The sequence below is a fragment of the Symphalangus syndactylus genome, chromosome 5 (assembly GCF_028878055.3).
Source record: "Symphalangus syndactylus isolate Jambi chromosome 5, NHGRI_mSymSyn1-v2.1_pri, whole genome shotgun sequence".
NCBI lineage: Eukaryota > Metazoa > Chordata > Mammalia > Primates > Hylobatidae > Symphalangus > Symphalangus syndactylus.
Genome location: NC_072427.2, coordinates 33,405,674 through 33,427,906, shown reverse-complemented (window position 1 = coordinate 33,427,906; position 22,233 = coordinate 33,405,674). Strand labels below are relative to the sequence as shown.

At 38.9% G+C, this 22,233-nt stretch overlaps 1 protein-coding gene across 1 annotated transcript in view; it reads left to right on the top strand.

Annotated features, from left to right (window-relative positions):
- Positions 1 to 22,233, top strand: part of ARIH1 (ariadne RBR E3 ubiquitin protein ligase 1) — a 114,744-nt gene that overhangs the window by 53,050 nt on the left and 39,461 nt on the right. Inside the window, exon 3 of the mRNA XM_055277902.2 lies at positions 19,313 to 19,457. Coding sequence (XP_055133877.1) covers positions 19,313 to 19,457 — 145 coding nt within the window. The remainder of the gene's footprint in view (positions 1 to 19,312; positions 19,458 to 22,233) is intronic.

Genomic DNA, 22,233 nt, shown 5'->3' with positions numbered 1-22,233 from the left:
AACCTTTTCCTCCTTTCCTGGTATATCAGTCAGGATTTTTCATTATAAACAAATTTTAAGAAGTTAAAAGTGAAATAGGCATTAAAGATTGAGAATCTTAGGTGTGAAGGCTGTGCAGTCAGGAAAATGCCAAAATCACAATGTCAAACTATTTTAGTGGAGGCACTGTTGCTGCTGCCATTGGGCACAGGTATCACTGCTGATAACATCAATATTGGGCATATGACACCAAAGCTAATACCTCTGCAACCTCTGAAAGCTGGATATCTCCTTACTCCTTTGATAGATTACCTCATTGAACCTTCTTTGAGTGCTGAGTTTTTGATAAACTGTTTGTCTCCCTGCTCGTGCCTGGGAGGAATTCTCACCTGGAGAGATGGGAAAGTGAATTGTGTCCTCTGTTCACCTTGCTAGCTTCTTTTTATCTCCGTATCCTTATGTCTGTTCTCATATTACACTTTAGTAGTACAAAACTTTTGTGATAGTCACCAAATTCATTTTTCTGCTGCCTCAGCTTTGCAATTGTGTTTTGACCCAGGGCTTCTGTTTACTGTGCAGCTCTAGGGAGCATCTTTGGAATTGTACTGTCATTGGCCCAGGCCTGACTTGCCTTTCTTACTGTCTTTTTTCCTAATTTTCCTTCAAAACTCAAGTTAACCTTTTCTTCTGAGACAGTTTTTCTTATTTCTCAAGATCTACCTGCTTTGCACCGTGTTATTTGATTTAGTATCTTACCACTTCTATTTGAGGTTCTTAGTGCAGAAACTATCTTATTTATCTTGTATTCCTACACATAATGCAGTTTCTAATATATAGCCATTGTTTACTAAGTATTTTAATTAAATCCAGCCATTTATAGGTTTTCTTTTCTGTAATAGAATTTTATTGAAATTATGACATGAATGTAAATCAGATTTCATTTTGGGAGCTTTTGGAAACACAGCATCAACAATGGAGCTACTTTTAAGTTGATAACAAGTAAAAAAAAAAAAAAAGGTATCTTTCCTGCAGCTCAGATTTCTTGTAGGTCTATTATAATAACATTTAAAAACTCATTTCAGTTGATAGTATGGTAGTATATAGGGTAAATGCTAATGAATTAACTGGTGTGTTTGAGGTGGGATGAAATATAGGTGGTTGAAAACCTTTAACCACCTGTAAAACCTAAGGTTAAGTTTTCAACCACCTGTAAAACTTAATTATACTTGGACAGGTATAATTAAAGAATCCTGAAGAAGGATTTCAGTCTTTCCTGGACTCTGTTACAAATAGCTTTTCACTTTTCATTCTGAAGCATTAATACCCATTTAATGGATAGATACTAGTGTTAATACTTGGATGTGATTATGATAACATGGAAATTTTTGTAGCCACATTATTAATAATATATAATTTCATAATTAGCCTCAGGGATGGTGAAAGTAAATTTGATTTTTCAGAAACCTTGCCTTTTTGATGACATTTATCACTATTCTACAATATAGTGAAATTTTTCCTGTTTAAACAATCCAGGGCTGGGCACAATGGCTCATGCTTGTGATCCCAGAACTTTAGCTGACTGTGGCAGGAAGACTGCTTGAGCGTAGGAGTTTGAGACTAGCCTGGACAACATAGGGAGACCCCCATCTCTACGAAAAAATAAAAAATTAGCTGGGTGTGGTGGTGCACACCTATAGTCCCAGCTACTCAGAAGGCTGAGGCAGGAGGATTGCTGGAGCCCAGGAGGGTGGAGCTGTGATCTGTGATCATGTCACTGTACTCCAGCCTGAGTGACCAAGTGAAACCCTGTCTCAGACATAAAACAATTCACATATTATTGAGGAGAGTAGTGAAGGGCAAGAGGCAAATGTACGGCTGGGCGTGGTGGCTCATGCCTGTAATCCCAGCACTTTGGGAGGCCGAGGTGGGCGGATCATGAGGTCAGGAGATCGAGACCATCCTGGCTAACACGGTGAAACCCCGCCACTACTAAAAGTACAAAAAAATTAGCTGGGTGTGGTGATTGGCGCCTGTAGTCCCAGCTACTCAGGAGGCTGAGGCAGGAGAATGGTGTGAACCTGGGAGGCGGAGCTTGCAGTGAGCCGAGATCCACCACTGCACTCCAGCCTGGGTGACACAGCGAGACTCCGTCTCAAAAAAAAAAAAAAAAAAAAAAAAAAAAAGCAAATGTACTATCTCATTATAGTACAGTCATTAAGAACACAGAATTCTTGCTCCCCTTATCTCACTATCTCACCTAGACTGGAGTGCAGTGGCGTGATCACAGCTGATTGCATCCTTGAACTCTGGGGCTCAAACTGATCCTCTCACCTCAGCCTCCCTAGTGGGTAGGACTGTGCACCACAACACCTAGCAAATTTTTTGTAGAGATGGGACCTTACTTTGTTGACCACACTGGTCTGGAACTCCTGGACTCAAGCAATCCTTCTCTCTTGGCCTGAGCCACTGCACCCTGCCAGGAGTTTTGTAAATATTAGCTATGTTTAAGACATTGAGCAGGAGCTTGGTGATGAGGAGTTACACACAACAGTGTATCATACAATAGACCTCCATGGTACGTAGAGATAAGTTTTTATGGCTCCATGGTACTTAGAGATAAATTTTTATTTTTGACTTAGGTGGGAAAGGATTTAGTAATGAGGTGTGGCATTTGATTGGACAAGGAAGGGCAGAAGTGATATGGGAACCTGGGTATTTAAGGCTCAGAAAACAAAACCAAGTAGGGCACAAAGTTTAAGGAATATATGTTGAACAATTTAAGATTGAATGTCTGGAGTATGTGAAGAATAGAGGGGGAATGGTTGGAAATGTTTAATACACGTTATAAGGGCCTTGAATTTTAAGTAAGTGAATTTGGAATTTTTCTGTGTTTATTGGGAAGCCCTTGAATGTTGTTTTATGGAGAAATAATGATGGAAAAGCATTATTTCAGAAAAAAAATCTAGTAATAAATGAGCTATTTTAACTATCCAGGTAAAAGGAAAATATTGTCCTGACTTACAGTAGTGACAGCTAAATTGATAGCAGAGGGTAGATGGAAGAGAAGTAAAATTAGTTTTTTTTTTTTGTTTTTTTTGTTTTTGTTTTTTTTTTTTTGAGACAGAGTCTCGCTGTTGCCCGGGCTGGAGCGCAGTGGCACGATCTCGGCTCACTGCCGGCTCCGCCCCCTGGGGTTCACGCCATTCTTCTGCCTCAGCCTCCCGAGTAGCTGGGACTACAGGCACCCGCCACCTCGCCCGGCTAATTTTTTGTATTTTTAGTAGAGACAGGGTTTCACTGTGTTAGCTAGGATGGTCTCGATCTCCTGACCTCGTGATCCGCCCACCTCGGCCTCCCAAAGTGCTGGGATTACAGGCGTGAGCCACCACGCCCGGCGTAAGATTAGTTTTAACTGAGACAAAATATAGGAGACTCTGGGAAACTTCTGGTAATTTTGACCATTCCTTTCACTAAATACGCTAGAAGAAGCTAGGTGAAATATTGAAACATGTTTGAAAAGTAAGATTATCAAATAATTAGTAAGATAGGAAATAGAGGTTCAAGGTTGAGAGTTTGGGAATCAAGAGAACTTTAGAGAAACAAGCTTCCAGTCCTTGTTGCCCTAGCAGTATATGCTGATCCAGAAGAGGTAGCTAAGAGACTTAGCTGTGAGTTTTGTTTGCTCTTTGGTTAGTAGAGGGGGAAGTTGGAATATTAGGTCTACTAAGAGCGAAAATTGAATACACTAGCTCCTTAAAGACTGAAGATGAACTTCATGTCTTTTGGGTAGTCCGGAAAACCTTAAACCTTGAGCTTGGGTTAAGATAGCCCCCGTATATAACAGAAACAAACGTAAATCTTCTCTAGGGAAATAACATTATTTAAGACTTAAACTATTTTCTCAAATTATTTTTCTAATTAAAACATAACAACGTGGAACTTAAGATACTGGAATTGTCAGACCTAGACCAAAATGAGTATGCTATCACCAGGGAGCTATCATTCAGATTTGGAAAAAAATCAGAATTTTTATAACTAAACAAAATAAGCAAAATTAACTTGGTGAGATGGTTTAACAGCAGACTGGACAAAGCTGAAGAGAGTTTAGTGTATTTGAAAATCAAACAATGATCCAGAATTAAGTATATCCATTAAAAGATGGAAAATACAGAAGAGGTTAAGAAATACAATGAGAAGGTCTCACTGAGTTTTAGAAAGAGAGGAGAGAATGTGGCAGAGGCAATATTTTAAGATAAAATGACTGAGAATTTTCCAGATTGGTAAAAGACCCAAATGTCATAGATTCAAGAAACATAACAGTTCCCGTGTGTGATAACTACTTGTTTCATTGATCCTAAGATACACAGTTTTTCACATTTTAACATCTGAAATCTGGATGCATCTTTCAATTAATAGCACCTTACAGTCCAACAAGATTGAAATTTTGACTTGTGAAAAATTTTCCATGTCAACTTCTGTTAAGATCAGGAAATTTCAACACGAAAGCATTTTAGATTTTATGAAATACGGTAAAAGGAAATCCCCATTCATTTATTTTTATTTATTTATTTATTTAGTTTTTGAAACACAGTTTCATTCTGTTGTCCAGGCTGGAGTGCAGTGGCACAGTCTCAGCTCAGTGCAACTTGCACCTCCCGGGTTCAAGGGATTCTAGGCCCTCAGCCTTCTGAGTACCTGGGATTACAGGCACGAGCCACTAGGCCTGGTTAACTTTGGTATTTTTAGTAGAGATGGGGTTTCGCCACGTTGCCCAGGCTGGTCTCGAACTCCTGACCTCAGGTGATCTGCCTGCCTCAGCCTCCCAAAGTGCTGGGATGATAGGCGTGAGCCACCGCACCTGGCCAGAAATCCACATTTAAAAACATCTTAGTAAAACTACAAAATCAGCAAAAATGAAAAATCTAAAGCAATGAGATACAAGAAAGGCTGCTTTCAAAAGAGTGAAAGTATAGGTATAATAATATTCTAGAGCACAGCTCAACAGCGACAATGAAAGTGATAGTAAGATGATACCTCAATCTTTTGAAAGAAAATAAACCTTACCTAGAATACTATATTCATGGAAAATACATTCATAAACAGTGTGTTTTAATTAATATAAATGGTTTTATGTTGTACCTAGCTTTTGTATCTTTTTAAAGCCAACCAACATTTTGTTCTGCCAGTGTTGATTGAAGTTTCAAATACTCATAATTGTTATTTAAGCAACTATTTGTCTGTTGAAGGGAAAAATCTTGCAGAATGTTGTACTCTGGAATTTATAACCTTAAATACATAATGAGCTAAGCATTCATCTTAAAAGTCTCAAGTAATAAGCTAGAGGTCTCAAGTTAGGAAAAGAACGACAAAATAAATATAAGGAAAATACAAGGAAAGAAATAAAGAACAGAATATAATAAAATAGAAAACATGCAGTAGAAGGGATCAAGAAGCCATAAGATGTTTTTTTTTTTTTAAGACTGATAACGTTGACACTTCGATGAGGTTAGGAAAAAGCCTAAATAACCAATATCAGGAATGAAAAAAGTATCACTAGAATCTTGTGGATGGTTAAAAAAACTCTTAAAATTATGGACAACTGTTCAAACTTGATAGACGAAATGGGTAGATTGCTAGAAATAGGCAGTTTCCCAAAACTGAAGAAATAGTAAACCTGTATCCTTATTAACTATAAAGAAATGAAATCCATAATTTAAATGTTTTTATAAAGAAAAGTTGAAGTTCAAATGGTTATACTGGAAAGTTCTACCATAACATTTAATACGACAATAATTTCAACCTTATATTATTCTAAAGAACAGAAAAATAGGATCTTCTGCCTTCTTAAGGATATCATAACCTTTATACCAAAACCCAAGGAAAGATTATACACCAGTTTGTCTCATGTGCATAGATACAAAAAAACCATACATACACACACACACGCACACAAAACAAAAACTGGAACAACAGAAACACCTTAGAATATTAGCAAATTGAATTCAGCAATACATACATAAAAAGGAGGGTAACCCAGCATGGCCACGTGAGGTGAATCCTGGGAATGCTAGGTTGGTTTAACCTGAAACAATTCAGCATGATTGGTCACTTGAACAAATTGATGAGAAAAACATTTCAGAGATGCCAAGAAGCATTTGCTTCATGATTTTAAAAAGAAGCTATTAGCAATCTAGAACTTTGTTAACCTCAATCTTACAGAAACATTTGTAGGAGATACCATAGTTTATACACTGAAATGTTAAAAAAGATTTCCCTTTTAGATGGGAGTTCAAGATGTGGATATCGTATCTCCAGTTCAATTCAGCATTATACTGGAAATGATTCTAGCCAGTAGAACATCAAAAAATGAAAACAAAATATAATATTGTAAGAGAAATGCCTGTGTTTTTGGGGTTTTTCTTTTTTTTGAAATGGAGTGTTGCTCTGTCTCCCAGGCTGGAGTGCAGTGGTGAGATCACGGCTCAGTGCAACCCCATACCTCCCAGGTTCAAGCAATTCTCCTGTCTCAGCCTCCCAAGTAGCTGGGACTACAGGGAGCGTGCCCCCAAGCATGGCTGATTTTTGTATTTTTAGTAGAGATGGGGTTTCACCACGTTGGCCAGACTGGTCTTGAACTCCTGAGCTCAAGTAATCCACCTGTCTTCAAAAGTGCTGGGATTATAGGCGTGAGCCACTGGGCCTGGCCCCTGGCTGTTAATATTCACTGACAATGTGATTGTGTATTCACAATGTGATTGTATATGTGGAAAAATCAGAATCTAGAGGTAAATTGTTAGAATAAATGTCTTTAGAAAGAAATATGAAAAATTTATTTTTTCTTTGACTCAGTAATTCCACTCTCAGGTATATATCCCATAGAAAGAAATATGTGCACATCTACATTGAAAGTCATATATAAGACCGGTGGTGGCTCATGCTTGTGGACTCAGCAACATGGGAGAATCGCTTGAGGCCAGGAGTTACAGATCAGCTTGGGCAACATAGTGAGACCCCGTATTTACAAAAAATTAAACAATTAGCTATGCATGGTGGCATCTGCTTGTAGTCTCAGCTACTCAGGAGGCTGAGGTGGGAGGATTGGGAGCCTAGGAGGTCAAGGCTGCTGTGAGCCATTTTTATGCCACTGTACTGCAACCTGGGCGACAGAGTGAGACCCTGTCTCAAAAAAAGAAGTCATATATAAGCATGTTCATAGCAGTATTTATTCATACTTCAACCTATAAACAACCCAGATGTTTATCACTATTACACTAGATAGATAATTATGGTATATTGACATAGTATCTATTCAGCAGTGAAAAATAAATAAGCAAAAGCTACAAGCCACAGCATAGATAAATCTTAAAAACATAGTGAAAAGAAAAGGACCCAAAGTAATACCTATCTACTATATGGTTCTACTTACATAAAATATAAAAACAGTTGAAACTAAGTTTATATTGTTTAAGGATGTGTGTTTAGGTGATATAACTATTAAACAGTGCAGTGATTAAAACAGTTGAAACTAAGTTTACTGTTTAAGGATGCATATTTAGGTGGTGTAATTATTAAAAAAAAAAAAGGGTAGTGATTATACGTTTGGGGGGCCTGTAGAATACTAGCAGTCTTCTGTTCTTGTCCTGGGTGGTATTTATATACTGGTGTTTGTTTTATAACAGTTTGTAAGCTGCATGTTTATGTACTTCTCTAGAATTGTGTTATTGCAAAATAAAAATCGTTTTAAAACACATATACACAGACATAGGAAAAGGATCAGTCTTAAGGGGAAGAAGGTCCATCTTTTTTCCTGGACATGTAGGATTAATAGTTTCTTTGTACCTGCAAGTAAACTTACATTTTGCCAAGACAGCTTTTCTCACTGCTCTCCTAGGCTGTAGTGTATCAAATCCTAAATTTAACTTAGATTGTGTTAACTTATTTGAGCAACCTCTGCTACCCTTGTGGTTTCTGCCACATCAAAGCTATAGTCCCCAGATTTGGGGTTTGAAAACCTTGTGTACATTCACTCCATTCTGTATGTCTTTGCTTATAACTGTATATTCCTTGGGATGCCCTCTGCTATTCAGGCCTCAATCTTAAGAGCTGTAGCTTTGTACAGAATCAGAGCGTATCAAGAATACTTCATTCTGGGGTTGTGCTCATAGACATCATGTACAATTCTATACATCACAAATCGATGCCTCCTATATCTTCTTCTTCTCTATATTACCACATTTACCAACTTGTTTCAACATCTTTTTTTTTTTTTTTTTTTTTTTTTTTGAGACGGAGTCTCGCTCTCTCACCCAGGCTGGAGTGCAGAGGCTGGAGTGCAGTGGCGCGATCTCAGCTCGCTGCAAGCTCCGCCTCCCGGGTTCACACCATTCTCCTGCCTCAGCCTCTCCGAGTAGCTGGGACTACAGGCGCCTGCCACCACGCCCGGCTAATTTTTTTGTACTTTTAGTAGAGACGGGGTTTCACCGTGGTCTCAATCTCCTGACCTCGTGATCTGCCCACCTCGGCCTTCCAAAGTGCTGGGATTACAAGCATGAGCCACCGCGCCCGGCTGTTTCAACATCTTGTAGTTAGTTTTCTATACTTCTCTAGGATTCTTCCTCCATTCTTGCATGCTAAGTAGCATGTCATACTACAAACAGGTACTCATCTCTTTCCTTCCAAACAATTGACATTACAACTAACTAGCATAATTCCTACATATAGTTGCTGAATAGATGAGGGAACTATGTTAAATGGAACTTAATTATGTTACTACCTTGTGTTTTGATGGATAACTTGTTTTACCATAGCTAAATTTTAAACATACTTGCTTGATTCATAGGCTTTCAACTTTTACAGCCTGAGGACTTCCATTAGATATATTGAAAAATCGTTATCAAAACAATAAAAAGACATTTCTTTTTATATACTTGAAGAAACGATATTTCTCTTCAGTTGGAATCAGATCCACTGTTGCATGAATCACAAGTAGTAGTGTGTTTTATTTTCTAGATAAAAATGTATAGCAGGAGCAAAAGACCATTAAGCAGAGAGTGTAGATTTCCTTTAATGCACATATTTGGAAAGAGGTGGACACAAAAAGCCACTGTCTTGGTTTTCTTTGAAGTAAAAATAGTTTTTTAAAAATAATGGTTCTTGTCGTTTTGGGGACTGTAGTGTCTTTTGAAAAAGTAATACAATCTTGAACCTTCTCCTGGGAGTGCGGGGGTTGGGCGAGGGCAGAGAACATTTGTAAATAAGTTATAACGTTTGGATTCTGCACAGTTGTTGAAATGCCAGGGACCTCCGATTACAAATTTATGTGTTTGATGATCTTGGTAAAACTGAAATAGTCCTAAGCCAGAAGTTGTAGACAACCACCAGTAAAGATGACACATGTGTTTGTAAGTGTGGCTGGAACACCCTGTGAAAACTAGCATCTGTGTCTTCTAAAGCCTGTGTTGTAGAGATGTTCTCCATTCTGTGTTAGAAAAAGAATAGTCATTAACTTCTTTTGTAAATGTCCTCCATACTTTTATTTTTATCTTTTAAATTTTATTTCTAATAGAGATAGGGTCTTGCTATATTATTCAGGCTGGTTCTGAACTCCTGGGCTTGAGCGATCCTCCCAGCTTGACCTCCCACAGTGCTGGGATACAGGCTCACTAGCTACTGCACATAGCCTTTTTTTTTCTTTTGAAATTTTATTTACCTGCATAGTTTTACATCTACCTTTAAAACTCATGAGAAGCAATAAAATTTTATTATTTAAAAAAGCTTTTTGATTAGCAAAATTTTTTATCGTAAAAGCTGGATGGGGGGGATGTAAGAGGTCAATTTACTGTTCACTTGGCTTTTGGGTATTTAGGTTTTTCTGTAGTAAATGGGTATTGGATCCCTTTGGAAAATGGCATAGTTTATTGTGATTCTGTTATGATTTTGCGAATTCGAGCCTAGAAAGAGTTATCTTAACATCTGTTTCACTGTGGTTAGTTCCTTAATCCACCTGCCTTCAGCCTGGCTCAGAACTAAAAAGGATAAAGTATGCAGTAAGATTTTTGTGCTGCCACTTGGAAGTAGTATTAATTAGTAGCTGCTCTATCAGGCATTCTTTTGCTTAGCAGTAAGCAAACTCAGGAGATTTTATTACAATGCTGTTTTTTTAGGTTTTATTTTATTATAATGCCTTTTTAAAAAAAAAATTAGGCTAATAAGAAAAATCTTATAGCCTCAAAAAGTATTCTACTTTTTCTGAAAAATATATGAGCAGTATGTTTATTTAGCTATAAAAACTACATAGAATACCGATTTTTTTTAAAGATTAGCTTAAGAAACCTAAGTCTTTTAAAGCAAGCTGTTACAGATTTGTGTGAGTTCTCATTTGATTTTTTTTTTTTTTTTTTTTTTTTTTTTTTTTTTTTTTTGGCAACATGAGGGCTAAAAGCTTTCCTTAGGATAAAAAGGTTTTCTATCCTTAACTCCTTTAGATGGTTTTGGTTCTTTGGAATTCTGAACTTACCTAGTAGAGGTATGCAGTTATGCCAGTCATCTTACATTCTTTTGAAAGAGTAACTTTAAAAACCGCAAAGGATGCAGTAGTATCTTTTAATTTGCTTGAAAACTTATATTCTGCCTCAGGAACCCTTTTTTAAATTTAATTTTTTATCAAAGTAACACGATCATGATTTTTTAAAAGTCCAATAGTTTCCCAAGAGTTAATAAATGAAAAATAGTGCTCCAAACCCTCATTTCCGATCCCATTCCCCAGAAGAGAAAGAACTATTTATTTTCGTATTTTTTATGACTTATTCCGTATTGCTGTTTTAAGACAGCCATCTTCATACCTCATGTTACTTTTGCTTTTTATAAATGTGATGGCAGTTCTTATTCATTCGTATGATTTAAATGAATTTAAGATATTCCTTCGCTCCTTTGACATTTTCCCTTAAATGTACATTTTCTAAAAGTAGAAGAAAACTATATCATTAACAGGTTAATGTGGCTGGGGGGAGTTGAAATGGTAGTTCTTGGAAGGGTTTTGGCACCATAGATTTTTGTTCTTTGTCAGAACTGTAAGGTATAGAATAATTGTGACTTTTGTAGTATTTTGAAATTGCAATCCGATACCCATAAACTGCCACATGCGAGTGTTAAAACAGAAATGTTTTGGTCATTTAGAAGTAAACGTTACATGTATATCCATTTTCATACATGGATACATATAATCTGTAATGTGTTTTTTAATAAATTTTCATATGTGTGTTTTATTTTTACTCCCTGTCAGGCTTATAGCAATAGCTAGTTGACTTGCAAATGTATAATGGAAGCATTAAAAGACTGGATAGGAGGATTGAGCTCTGATAGTTTAAGAATAAGGGTAGAGGCTGGGCGTGGTAGCTCACACCTGTAATCCCAGCACTTTGCCTCCCATCTGAGGTGGGCAGATGACGTGAGCCCGGGAGTTTGAGACCAGCCTGGCCAACATGGCAAAACCCCATCTCTACTAAAATCACAAAAAAAATAGCCAGGCATGGTGGCACACATCCGTAATCCGCTACTCCAGAGGCTGAGGCACAAGAAATGTTTGAACCTGGGAGGTGGAAGTTGCAGTGAGCTGAGAGAAGCCAGCCTGGGTGACAGAGAGAGACTTTGTCTCCCCCCCCAAAAAAAAGGAAAAATAAAGGAATACAGTGTAGAAAAGCCTACTTTATATCTTTAAATTGGTTTTACATTTTGCTTTTCTGATTCTGTTGTGAGAATTAGTACTTCTCCAATAGTTGTTGGTCTTTATGAAGTATGAAGACTTAGTAGCTTTGAAGATAAAATTAAATATTAGAATGGCAGTGATGCCACAGTCACTCAGGATTCAAGAAGAAGCATTAGCCAGTGGTGATCCCTACCAGCCCCATTTCCTCTCTCCTCAACCAGACATAAAAGTTCTTAGGCTGTAACTTTTCCTGCCTTGAAATTTAATTTACATTATTTGGTATGTTTCTCTATAGCAGGCAAGTAAAATGAAAAATTAAGATTCAAATATTCCGGAGAGTTGTCTGAGTACCAGGTTGCTCAACTGTATTTCTGTAAATATACTCAATATGCAGAAATAATCCTGGAGAGAAGAGAATTTACAATCTACTGAAAAACTGCTTAAATCTAATATTTTTTAAATTGACAGATAATTGTCTATATGAAAATCTTAATGTAGAGAAATATAGGCCATAGGAATGGGTGATACCCTGCTTGTGCCCTTTGTTCACTAAGGAAAGGCTGAAGGAGAAACCATACTGCTGCTTGTTTTTTTACTTTGATCAATATGATTTCCTGAAAAGGATAGGCAGGGTTACAGGGAAGGAGGGAAGCACAGTCCTAGGATAAGCTTTGCAGCTCTTTCAAGTCAGTGAAGCAGAGAGAAGTATTTGGTTAACTCATTAAAGATGCCTCAACTACAATGCTTCACACTGAGTCAGTTCCTTTTTATTTTGGTCTGCTTTTCAGAAGCAATGATTTACATAGAAGCCAGCAAACTGGAGGAACTTCCAGATAGTGCCCAGGTAAACAGTGTGGGTAGTTAAGAATCCAGCCTATTCTTCTATGCCTGGACTACTATCCAGGCATTGTAGTCTTAAATAAAACAATCAGAAGAAATCAGCTTTGTCTTAGGAAATTAAACATAAGACTCTTGAGATGAGGGATCAGAGGTAAACTGATAAAACAACAGAAGAAGGTGAAAAGGGAACTGACAGAACAGAAAAAAAAAATGAAAGGATAAATAATGATCTTGTAGAACTTGAAACCACGTTGATAGCAGAAAGAAATAGAGCAGGCATTACAGAAAATAGGTCTGGAAAAAGGACAAAGAAGTAAGTTGCAAATGGTAGACATGGAAGACAAATTAAGAGACTGGATGCAAACCAAACATGTTCTTAACAACTAAAGGATCTTGAGGTCATTAATATCCAAATGACATTTCAAAAGAGAAAGTCAAATGCTTAGAATAAACCCTAGTGGAACTGCTAAAGTTCAAGAATAAAGAAAGAATAAAATGAGAAAATTATTTTGGCCAGACTTCCTCAGTAACAACAGGTAACAAGAAAATAGAACACTATCTCTGTATGAATATTGAGGAGGGAAAGGATTTTGGCCAAAGTGAGCAATTGAACACATTTAAACATTAGAATTATGTCTAAGTAATTGGAGGTGATCAAGTTTATGAGACAAAAAACAGTTACATTCTTGAAAGAAAGGCTACCTAATATAAAAACAATGGGCCGGGCATAGTGGCTCATGCCTGTAATCCCAGCACTTTGGGAGGCTGAGGCGGGCAGATTACAAGGTCAGGAGTTCGAGACCAGCCTGGCCAATATGGTGAAACCCTGTCTCCACTAAAAATACAAAAATTAGCCGGGCATGGTGGCAGGCGCCTGTAGTCCCAGCTACTTGGGAGGCTGAGGCAGGAGAATCGGTTGAACCTGGGAGGCAGAGGTTGCAGAGAGCCGAGATTGCAACATTGTACTCCAGCCTGGGTAACAAGAGCGAGACTTCGTCTCAAAAAAAAAAAAAAAAATTAGTGAAAAAAATTATATAAAGCTATAATCAACTGGGAAGAGCTTTAGGAAGTTCCAACCAAAACCAAAGGGATGATCAATGTATTATTTAAGTTTTATAAATTAAGAAATGTATTTAAGTATTAATTACATAGGCAACTCCTAGTAAAACTAAATTAGATTTTAGTAATTTCCAAATAAACATTGTGTAGTCAGGGGTGAATGGACCATGTAATAAATACAGATCAGAACAAATACATGAAACTTTGATTAAAAAAAAGATTTCTAGGCTTACTACCCCCAAGAATATGAGTGGATTCTTAGCTTCCCACTCATATTTCATTTAAAATACTTAGCAGTATTTGAAAGTTCCTTTGGTGGCTTCTAGAATGGGTCGAAAAGCTATAAACTCCAAGCCACATGTAGTGGTGTGCACCTATAGTCCCATGTATACTCAAGCAGCTGAGGTGAGAGGATCTCTTGAGGCCAAGAGTTCAAGGCTGTATGCTATTATTGCATATGTGAAAAGCTGCTGTGCACCAGCCTGGGCAATGAGACCCTAACTCAATTTTTTTTAAAAAGCTATTAACTCCAATATACACTATTTAAAAAAATGCTGCAAACTCCAGTACATGCTATCTAAAGCAGAGGAATTCAGATTGATAGTAAAAGTGTTGGGGTGATCGGAACCAACACCAGGCTGTGGGGGCGACAAAGTCCAGCGGAGTCAAAGGAATGAGAAAAGACGAGACAAAGTGGGACCAGGGGGCCAACGCTAGTATGGAGGCTGCTAAGGCCTGGAGCTCTGGGAGCCCACGCTATTTATTTGTGATCAAACAAACAGGTGGTGAGGATGTGGGGGTTAAAAGGAAGTGGTGTATCAAACAAATGAGCTACAACTGTGAGGGTTTAGCATTTTCTTTGAAACATATGGCTACTTGAGATAATGGGAGTGCTTGAAGTATGGAGCCAGCAGTCTAGCAGACATGCAAGCCCTGCCTCAGCTTCTCTCCCAACACTCAGCTTTTCTCCCAACAAAAAGAACTTGAAATACCTGAGAATAAAGTTAGTGGAAGATGTGCAGGATCCACATCGTGAAAAAAGTTATAGAACTATTGAGAGACTGAATAGGAATTGGAATTAAGTAAATTGAAAGATACTTTGTTCTTGGCTAGGAAGACAATATTATAGAGTCAATTCTTTCAGTCAGTTTACTCTTGATATAATTGTAGTAAAAGTTCCAAGAGGATTTGAAAAAAAATTAATGATTGTACTTAACTTGAAAAAACAAATATGGAAGAACAGAGAAAATTCTGTAAGAGAAGAATGATAAAGGGATCTTTGTCAAATATTGAGAATTTATCAACTACAAGAGCAGACAAATTAGTGGAATAGAATGGAGAGTCCAGGAATAAACTTGTCTAAATAGGAAATTTTGGTATATAATAAACAGATCAGTGGGGAGAGTTAGTCAGTTACTCTTTAAGAAGAAACTAGTGCCTGTAACGTGCCTGTAGACATTAGGGCTCCAGGAATAATAAAGTAGTCCTCATGGGGTTTACATTCTAGCAGAGCAAACATAAAGAGTGGTTACAGTTAGTCATGTTGTAAGTGCTGCAAAGGACTACAGAGTAACAATGGGATGTAATTCAAGGGAATCTTATCTAATGGGGGTGGCAGTGAGGAGCTGTCAGAGATCAGTTATTTGAGGAAGTCGGGTGTAAGCTGGAACCTAAAGGTGGGAAAAAGTGTTTCCAGTAGATGAAACAACCCTTCAATAAGTGATTAGATTTTTGGATTGAAATGAAATGGAATCCTGGCTTTACTCCTTATTACGCAAAAATAAATCAACAGTTTTAATGGAAACAATTTAAAGGGTGAGATCTAAATCATTAATGAATTTCCATTAAAAAAATCTTTGGGTATAGAGGTCTTTTAAAGTGTGATATGAAGTGCAGGAATCACAGTGGGATAGCATGATAAATGTGCCTACATAAAAATTTTAAAGTGGTAATTAAACACCATTAAAGAAGGTTGAAAGACAAGAAAGAAATGAAAGAAAGCAACCCATGAAACTAAGATTTACTCTTCCCTTTTACACACTGAACTTAATAGGGAATAAGATCACCACAGAAAAATGTGTTCACCTTCACTAATAAATAAATACAAGTTAAGTCTAGATATTTTTCCCTATCTGATGGGCTAAGATTTTAATCTAGGATTATTTATATGTGGCACATTTAAATGTCCTTCAGAATAACATTGGTTAGATATATTATAGTAAATAACTACAGTGGAATATTGTGCAAAAATGAAAAATGTAGACATTTAATAAAGATGTCTGTTAGATATTGTCTAGTGAAAAAAGCAGGTTATAAATCTGGACTAGGGTGAAATTAGGGACACATCTCCGTGTGGCTGTGTACTCATAGAATGCTGTCTAGAATGTTAACCAAAGTTGGAGAGTCATTAGTTCCCTGTTGTCAAATTTTGGATGACAGAAGTTTGTCTTGTCTTGGGAGCATGAATATTTTTATAAAACAAGGTGTTTAGCTGGTTTATGAATTGATATTTAGTGTTAGTCTCTTATGCTTTCAGTTTTTCAGGTAAAACTTGGTATTTTATATTATCTTTTTTTTTTTTTTTTTAAATTTGAGACAGTCTCGCTCTGTCACCCAGGCTAGCGTGCAGTGCAGTGGCACCATCTTGGTTCACTGCAACCTTGCCTCCTGGATTCAAGCAGTTCTCATGCCTCACCCTCCCGAGTGGCTGGGATTAGAGGCACCTGCCACTGCGCATGGCTAATTTTTTTTGTATTTTTAGTAGAGGTGGGGTTTCACCATGTTGGCCAGGCTGGTCTTGAACTACTGACCTCAAGTGATCCACCCACCTCAGCATCCCAAAGTGCTGGGATTGCAGGTGTGAGCCACTGCGCCTGGGTACTAAAACTACAAAAATTAGCCAGGCATGGTGGCAGGCGCCTGTAATCCCAGCCACTCGGGAGGCTGAGGCAGGAGAATCGCTTGAACCTGGGTGGCAAAGGTTGCAGTGAGCTGAGATGGCGCCACTGCACTCCAGTCTGGGTGACAGAGTGAGACTGTCTCAAAATTGTAGGAAAGCATTTTGTGTCTGGAATTGGTGGGTTCTTGATCTCACTGACTTTAAGAATGAAGCCGTGGACCCTTGCAATGAGTGTTACAGCTCTTAAGGCAGCACGTCTGGAGTTGTTCATTCCTCCCGGTGGGCTCGTGGTCTCGCTGGCTTCAGGAGTGAAGCTGCAGACCTTCACGGTGAGTGTTACAGCTCATAAAAGCAGTGTGGACCCAAAGAGTGAGCAGTAGCAAGATTTATTGCAAAGAGCGAAAGAACAAAGCTTCCACAGTGTGGAAGGGGACCCGACCGGGTTGCCACTGCTGGCTCGGGCAGCCTGCTTTTATTCTCTTATCTGGCCCCACCCACGTCCTGCTGATTGGTAGAGCCGACTGGTCGGTTCTGACAGGGCACTGATTGGTGCGTTTACCATCCCTGAGCTAGACATAAAGGTTTTCCAAGGCCCCACCAGAGTAGCTAGATACAGAGTGTCGATTGGGTGCATGCACAGACCCTGAGCTAGGCACAGGGTGCTGATTGGTGTGTTTACAATCCCTGAGCTAGACATAAAGGTTCTCTACATCTCCACCAGACTCAGGAGCCCAGCTGGCTTCACCCAGTGGATCCTGCACTGGGGCTGCAGGTGGAGCTGCCTGCCAGTCCCGCACCATTCGCTCGCACTCCTCAGCCCTTGCGTGGTCTGCGCTCGCACTCCTCAGCCCTTGGGTGGTCAATGGGACTGGGCGCCGTGGAGCAGGGGGTGGCGCTCGTGGGGGAGGCTCGGGCCTCACAGGAGCCCATGGAGAGGGGGTGGGAGGCTCAGGCATGGCAGGCTGCAGGTCCCGAGCCCTGCCCTGTGGGAAGGCAGCTAAGGCCTGGTGAGAAATCGAGCGCAGCGCCAGTGGGCTGGCACTGCTGGGGGACCCAGTACACCCTCCGCAGCTGCTGGCCCGGGTGCTAAGTCCCTCATTGCCTGGGGCCGGCAGGGCCCGCCGGCTGCTCCGAGTGCAGGGCCCGCCAAGCCCACGCCCACCCGGAACTCCAGCTGGCCCGCAAGCACCGCACGCAGCCCTGGTTCCCGCTCAGGCCTCTCCCTCCACACCTGCCTGCAAGCTGAGGGAGCCAGCTCCTGCCTTGGCCAGCCCAGAAAGGGGCTCCCACAGTGCAGTGGTGGGCTGAAGGGCTCCTCAAGTGCCGCCAAAGTGGGAGCCCAGGCAGAGGAGGCGCCGAGAGCAAGCGAGGGCTGTGAGGACTGCCAGCACACTGTCACCTCTCAATTTGATTTTCTGCTTTAAATATATTCTGATGATCTGAATCATCAGAGACATTAATTTTCTATTTGTATGAGTTCCTGACAACTTTAACTTTCTGATAATCCTCCTTTTTATAATGTGTTGGCATTTCGATTGATAATATGATTATTTCATTGAAATATGCTGTAGTCAAAGTATTTATAAAAAAGATATTTATTAGGAGAAGTGATATGGTTTGTTCTCATTTGAATGATTTTTTCTGGAGGTACAGTAAGATATAGTAGCCTTTGACGCAAAGCCTAAACAAGACCTTAATTAAAAATATTGGAAATTTCTTTTGAGTATTGATTACTTTTAAAATTGAAAATCTCCTGTTTGTATATAAAGAGCATTATAGTTATTGTAATCTGGGCTTTACAACCCAAAAAGTAATTGACCAGATTGTGCATTAATATTTTTGCTGGTTATATTGGTTTTACAGATTGAAAAGTTTTTTCTATTTTTTTAAATCTATTGCTTTTCCCTGTTGAATAGTAAGCTATTTCAGGAGGCCAGGGAACATGTCTCATCTGAATTAATTGGAAACATTGTGCTAAGTATTTACTACTATCTTAACCACCCCAATCTTAAGGTCTGCTCTACTGTCTTCTGTCCAGAGGTTTGCTATTTAGTTAAAACTGTGGGTAGTACTTGGCATATACTCTTGATGTCTTAGAAATGGAACTACTGTATATTTAGATACATATTTTATGAAAAGCTAATATGTAATTTATTTTATATAAAATGTTTGAAGATACACTTTTTTGTTTTATTCCTTTCTCAGTAAATTAAAAATATCTCAAAAGAATGTTTAGAAAGCAAGCCTATTATGTAAAATGAGACGTAATAATTATATTTTTAAGATGATTTGTGTAGTAAGATAAATGCTTTACTAAAGCTAATATGTTTAAATTGCTTTAACTAAAATAATTAATAAAATGAATTCATTTGTATAAAATACAGCCTACCCATGTAAAATATTACTCTTCATAGGTACCCCAGCAACAGCACAACTTTAATCCTTAAGTTTTAGTTGCAGTACTGTTAAAATACTAATAGCTTAATTTCCCAAGATTCAATTATTTAAAAACAAAGTTTAGGGAAAAAAAAGCAGCAAAACTCAGTCTACTAGTGTACGTACACACACACACACACACACACATATACTCATATATGAGAGTAGACTGAATTTTTGCTGCTTGCAATATATATATATATGCACATGTATACACACACCTTTATTTCCTATAATTTGTACCATATAGCTATTATTTCCTCTGAATAAAAAGGTTATTATCTTGTTTTATTTTAATTCAGCTTCTTGCTTTTCCCTATAGAAAATCAGGTTTTTGGAGAGCTCTAACAGTGTGCAATTGCTGGGCTCTTATCCTTTCTGTTTAAATAATGCAGGTACTTTGATGGAAACCTGGAGAAGCTCTTTGCTGAGTGTCATGTAATTAATCCAAGTAAAAAGTCTCGAACACGCCAGATGAATACAAGGTCATCAGCACAGGATATGCCTTGTCAGATCTGCTACTTGAACTACCCTAACTCGGTGAGTATCTGGTAGTTTAAGGCTAGTGCTGACTTTGTATTTCAGAGGGTAAATCAACTTCCATTATTTAAACAAAGGAAAATTTGTGGGTCTGGGAGTAGTAACCTCTAAGCCATAACCTATCAATGTATTCAGTGTGAGGAAAGGAAGAAAAAGAGTAAAAGCTTGGTTCCTCTTACCTCCAACCTCCGTTTGTTTTTTAAAGCAGCAACAACTTATCCAAGTTGTCATTTATAGACCTAAATCTTTCTGGAGTTTATTTTATCACCATGGGGAGAATTGTGTAATAGTAGGCAGTAAGTAGAATTGTTTCTTATCCAAATTAAAATAGATTTAAACTTTAAGTGTTTTTTAAATATCCAGAAACACTCATAAAATACCATTAATACTATTTGCTAGGGAACTCTCAGAATTCTTCAAAAGATAAGATTTTCACTTAATCAAATCCATTCAGATGGAGATTGTTAAATATGGTATGTGGGGATAGAGTTGGAGCAGAACCAGTGATAAAGGAAGAGAACCAAAGAACTGATGTTAATCCGTTAAGTACAAATATCCTTCCTAAAAATTTATTGAACTGAAGCTGGGCTCAGTGGCTCATTCCTATAATCCCAGCACTTGGGGAGGCCAAGGCGGGCAGATCACTTGAGGCCAGGAGGTTGAGACCAGCCTGGCCAACATGGCGAAAACCTGTCTCAACTAAAAATACAAAAAAATTATCCTGGCATGATGGTGCATGTCTATAATCCCAGCTACTTGGGAGGCTGAGGCATGAGAATTGCTTGAGCCTGGAAGGCAGAGGTTGCAATGAGCTGACATCATGCCACTGTATTCCAGCCTGGGTGACAGAGTGAGACTCCGTCTCAAAATATAAAATAAAATTTACTGAACTGAGATGATTTACTTACTTGATTTACTTGAGTGTTTACTAAGGAAGTTTAGTCTTAAGATGTCTTAAGATGTCTAAGAGATAACTTAATTCTATGATAATTACAACTGTCTTGTTCATATTCTCTGCTTTAATAGTTAAGCAGCTCTTTCTAATAATTACTATATACCAAGTCTTTGACACTGTTATTTTAACAATTGATTGGTTGATGGGGTCTCAGTGCTACCCAGGCTGGAGTGTTATGGCTATTCACAGGCACAGTCATAGTGTACTACAGCCTTCATCAGACTCTTGGGCTCAAGTGATCCTCCTCCCTCAGCCTCCCAAGTAGCTAGAACTGCAGATGTGCACCATCAAGCCTGGCTAATATTATATTTATATTGAAGGATTTTTACTGTTTATCTTAGAGTTGTATATGTGTATCTCTAATGGGGTCCATTTGTGGGGAGTTAACCTGTTCACATGTACAAGTGATGAGAAAAGTTTTAAAAGAAAATAAAGTACTCTTAGAGAAATAGAATGATCAGTGAGTTATTTAGTAGGTAAAGTGGTGAACTGAATTTTCAAATTCTCAAGTTCTGATCGTAACTCTAACATGAAATTTTTGGCTTTAGCGGGAGGTAAGCCATTTAATGTCACTGGGTTTTTCTTTTTTCTTTTCTTTCTTTCTTTTGAGATGGTCTTGCTCTGTTGTCTAGGCTGGAGTGCAGTGATGTGATCACTGCAGCCTCAAACTCCTGGGCTCAAGCAATCCTCCCACCTCAGCCTCTCAAGTAGCTGGGACCACAGGCGCATGCCACCATGTCTGGCTGATTTTTCTTTTCGTGTGTGTGGTGTTTTTTTTTTTTTTCTGTAGAGACGGGGTTTCACCGTGTTGCCCAGGCTGGTCTGGAACTTCTCTGAGCTCAAGCAGTCTGCCCACCTGGCCTCTGAAAGTGCTGGCATTATAGATGTGAGCCACCATGCTCCTCCAGTTTTGGTTTCTTCTTTTCTTTTCTTTTTTTTTTGCGACAGAGTTTTGCTCTGTCGCCCAGGCTGGAGTGCAGTGGTGCGATCTTGGCTCACTGCAAGCTCCGCCTCCCGGGTTCATGCCATTCGCCTGCCTCAGCCTCCCGAGTAGCTGGGACTATAGGCGCCCGCCATCACGCTTGGCTAATTTTTTGTATTTTTAGTAGAGTTGGGGTTTCACCATGTTGCCCAGGATGGTCTCGATCTCCAGACCGCGTGATCCGCCTGCCTCAGCGTCCCAAAGAGCTGGGATTACAGGCGTGAGCCACCGTGCCTGGCCTCTTTTCTTTTCTTTTCTTTTCTTTTTGACAGGAGTTTTGTTCTTGTTGCCCAGACTGGAGTGTAATGGCACAGTCTTGGCTCACTGCAACCTCCGCCTCCTGGGTTCAAGTGATTCTCCTGCCCCAGCCTCCCGAGTAGCTGGGACTACAAGCGCCCGCCACCACACCTGGCTAGTTTTTGTATTTTTAGTAGAGATGGGGTTTCACCATATTGGCCAGGCTGGTCTTGAACTCCTGACCTCAGGTGATCCACCCACCTTGGCCTGCCATAGTGCTGGGATTACAGGTGTGCACCACCGCACCCGACAGTTTTTCTTTCTGATGAGTTGAATAAGATATTCTTTCAGTTTTCTTCCAACCTGAGTATTGTATCATTTCTCTTACCTTAAATCACAATTCTAATTTGAATATTTTTTAAAAAGTACTACTGTTACAATATATTAAATTAATATTTTGACTATTTTATTGTCTTTAACAGATTCTCCTTGCCAGTTGACATTTATATAGTGCTCACAGTTAAATGTTGCTGTGAGGTAATACTAAGACCCAGGTTTTACAAAGTTTCCTTACTTCTTGGCATTTTTCCTCCTGCCCTATC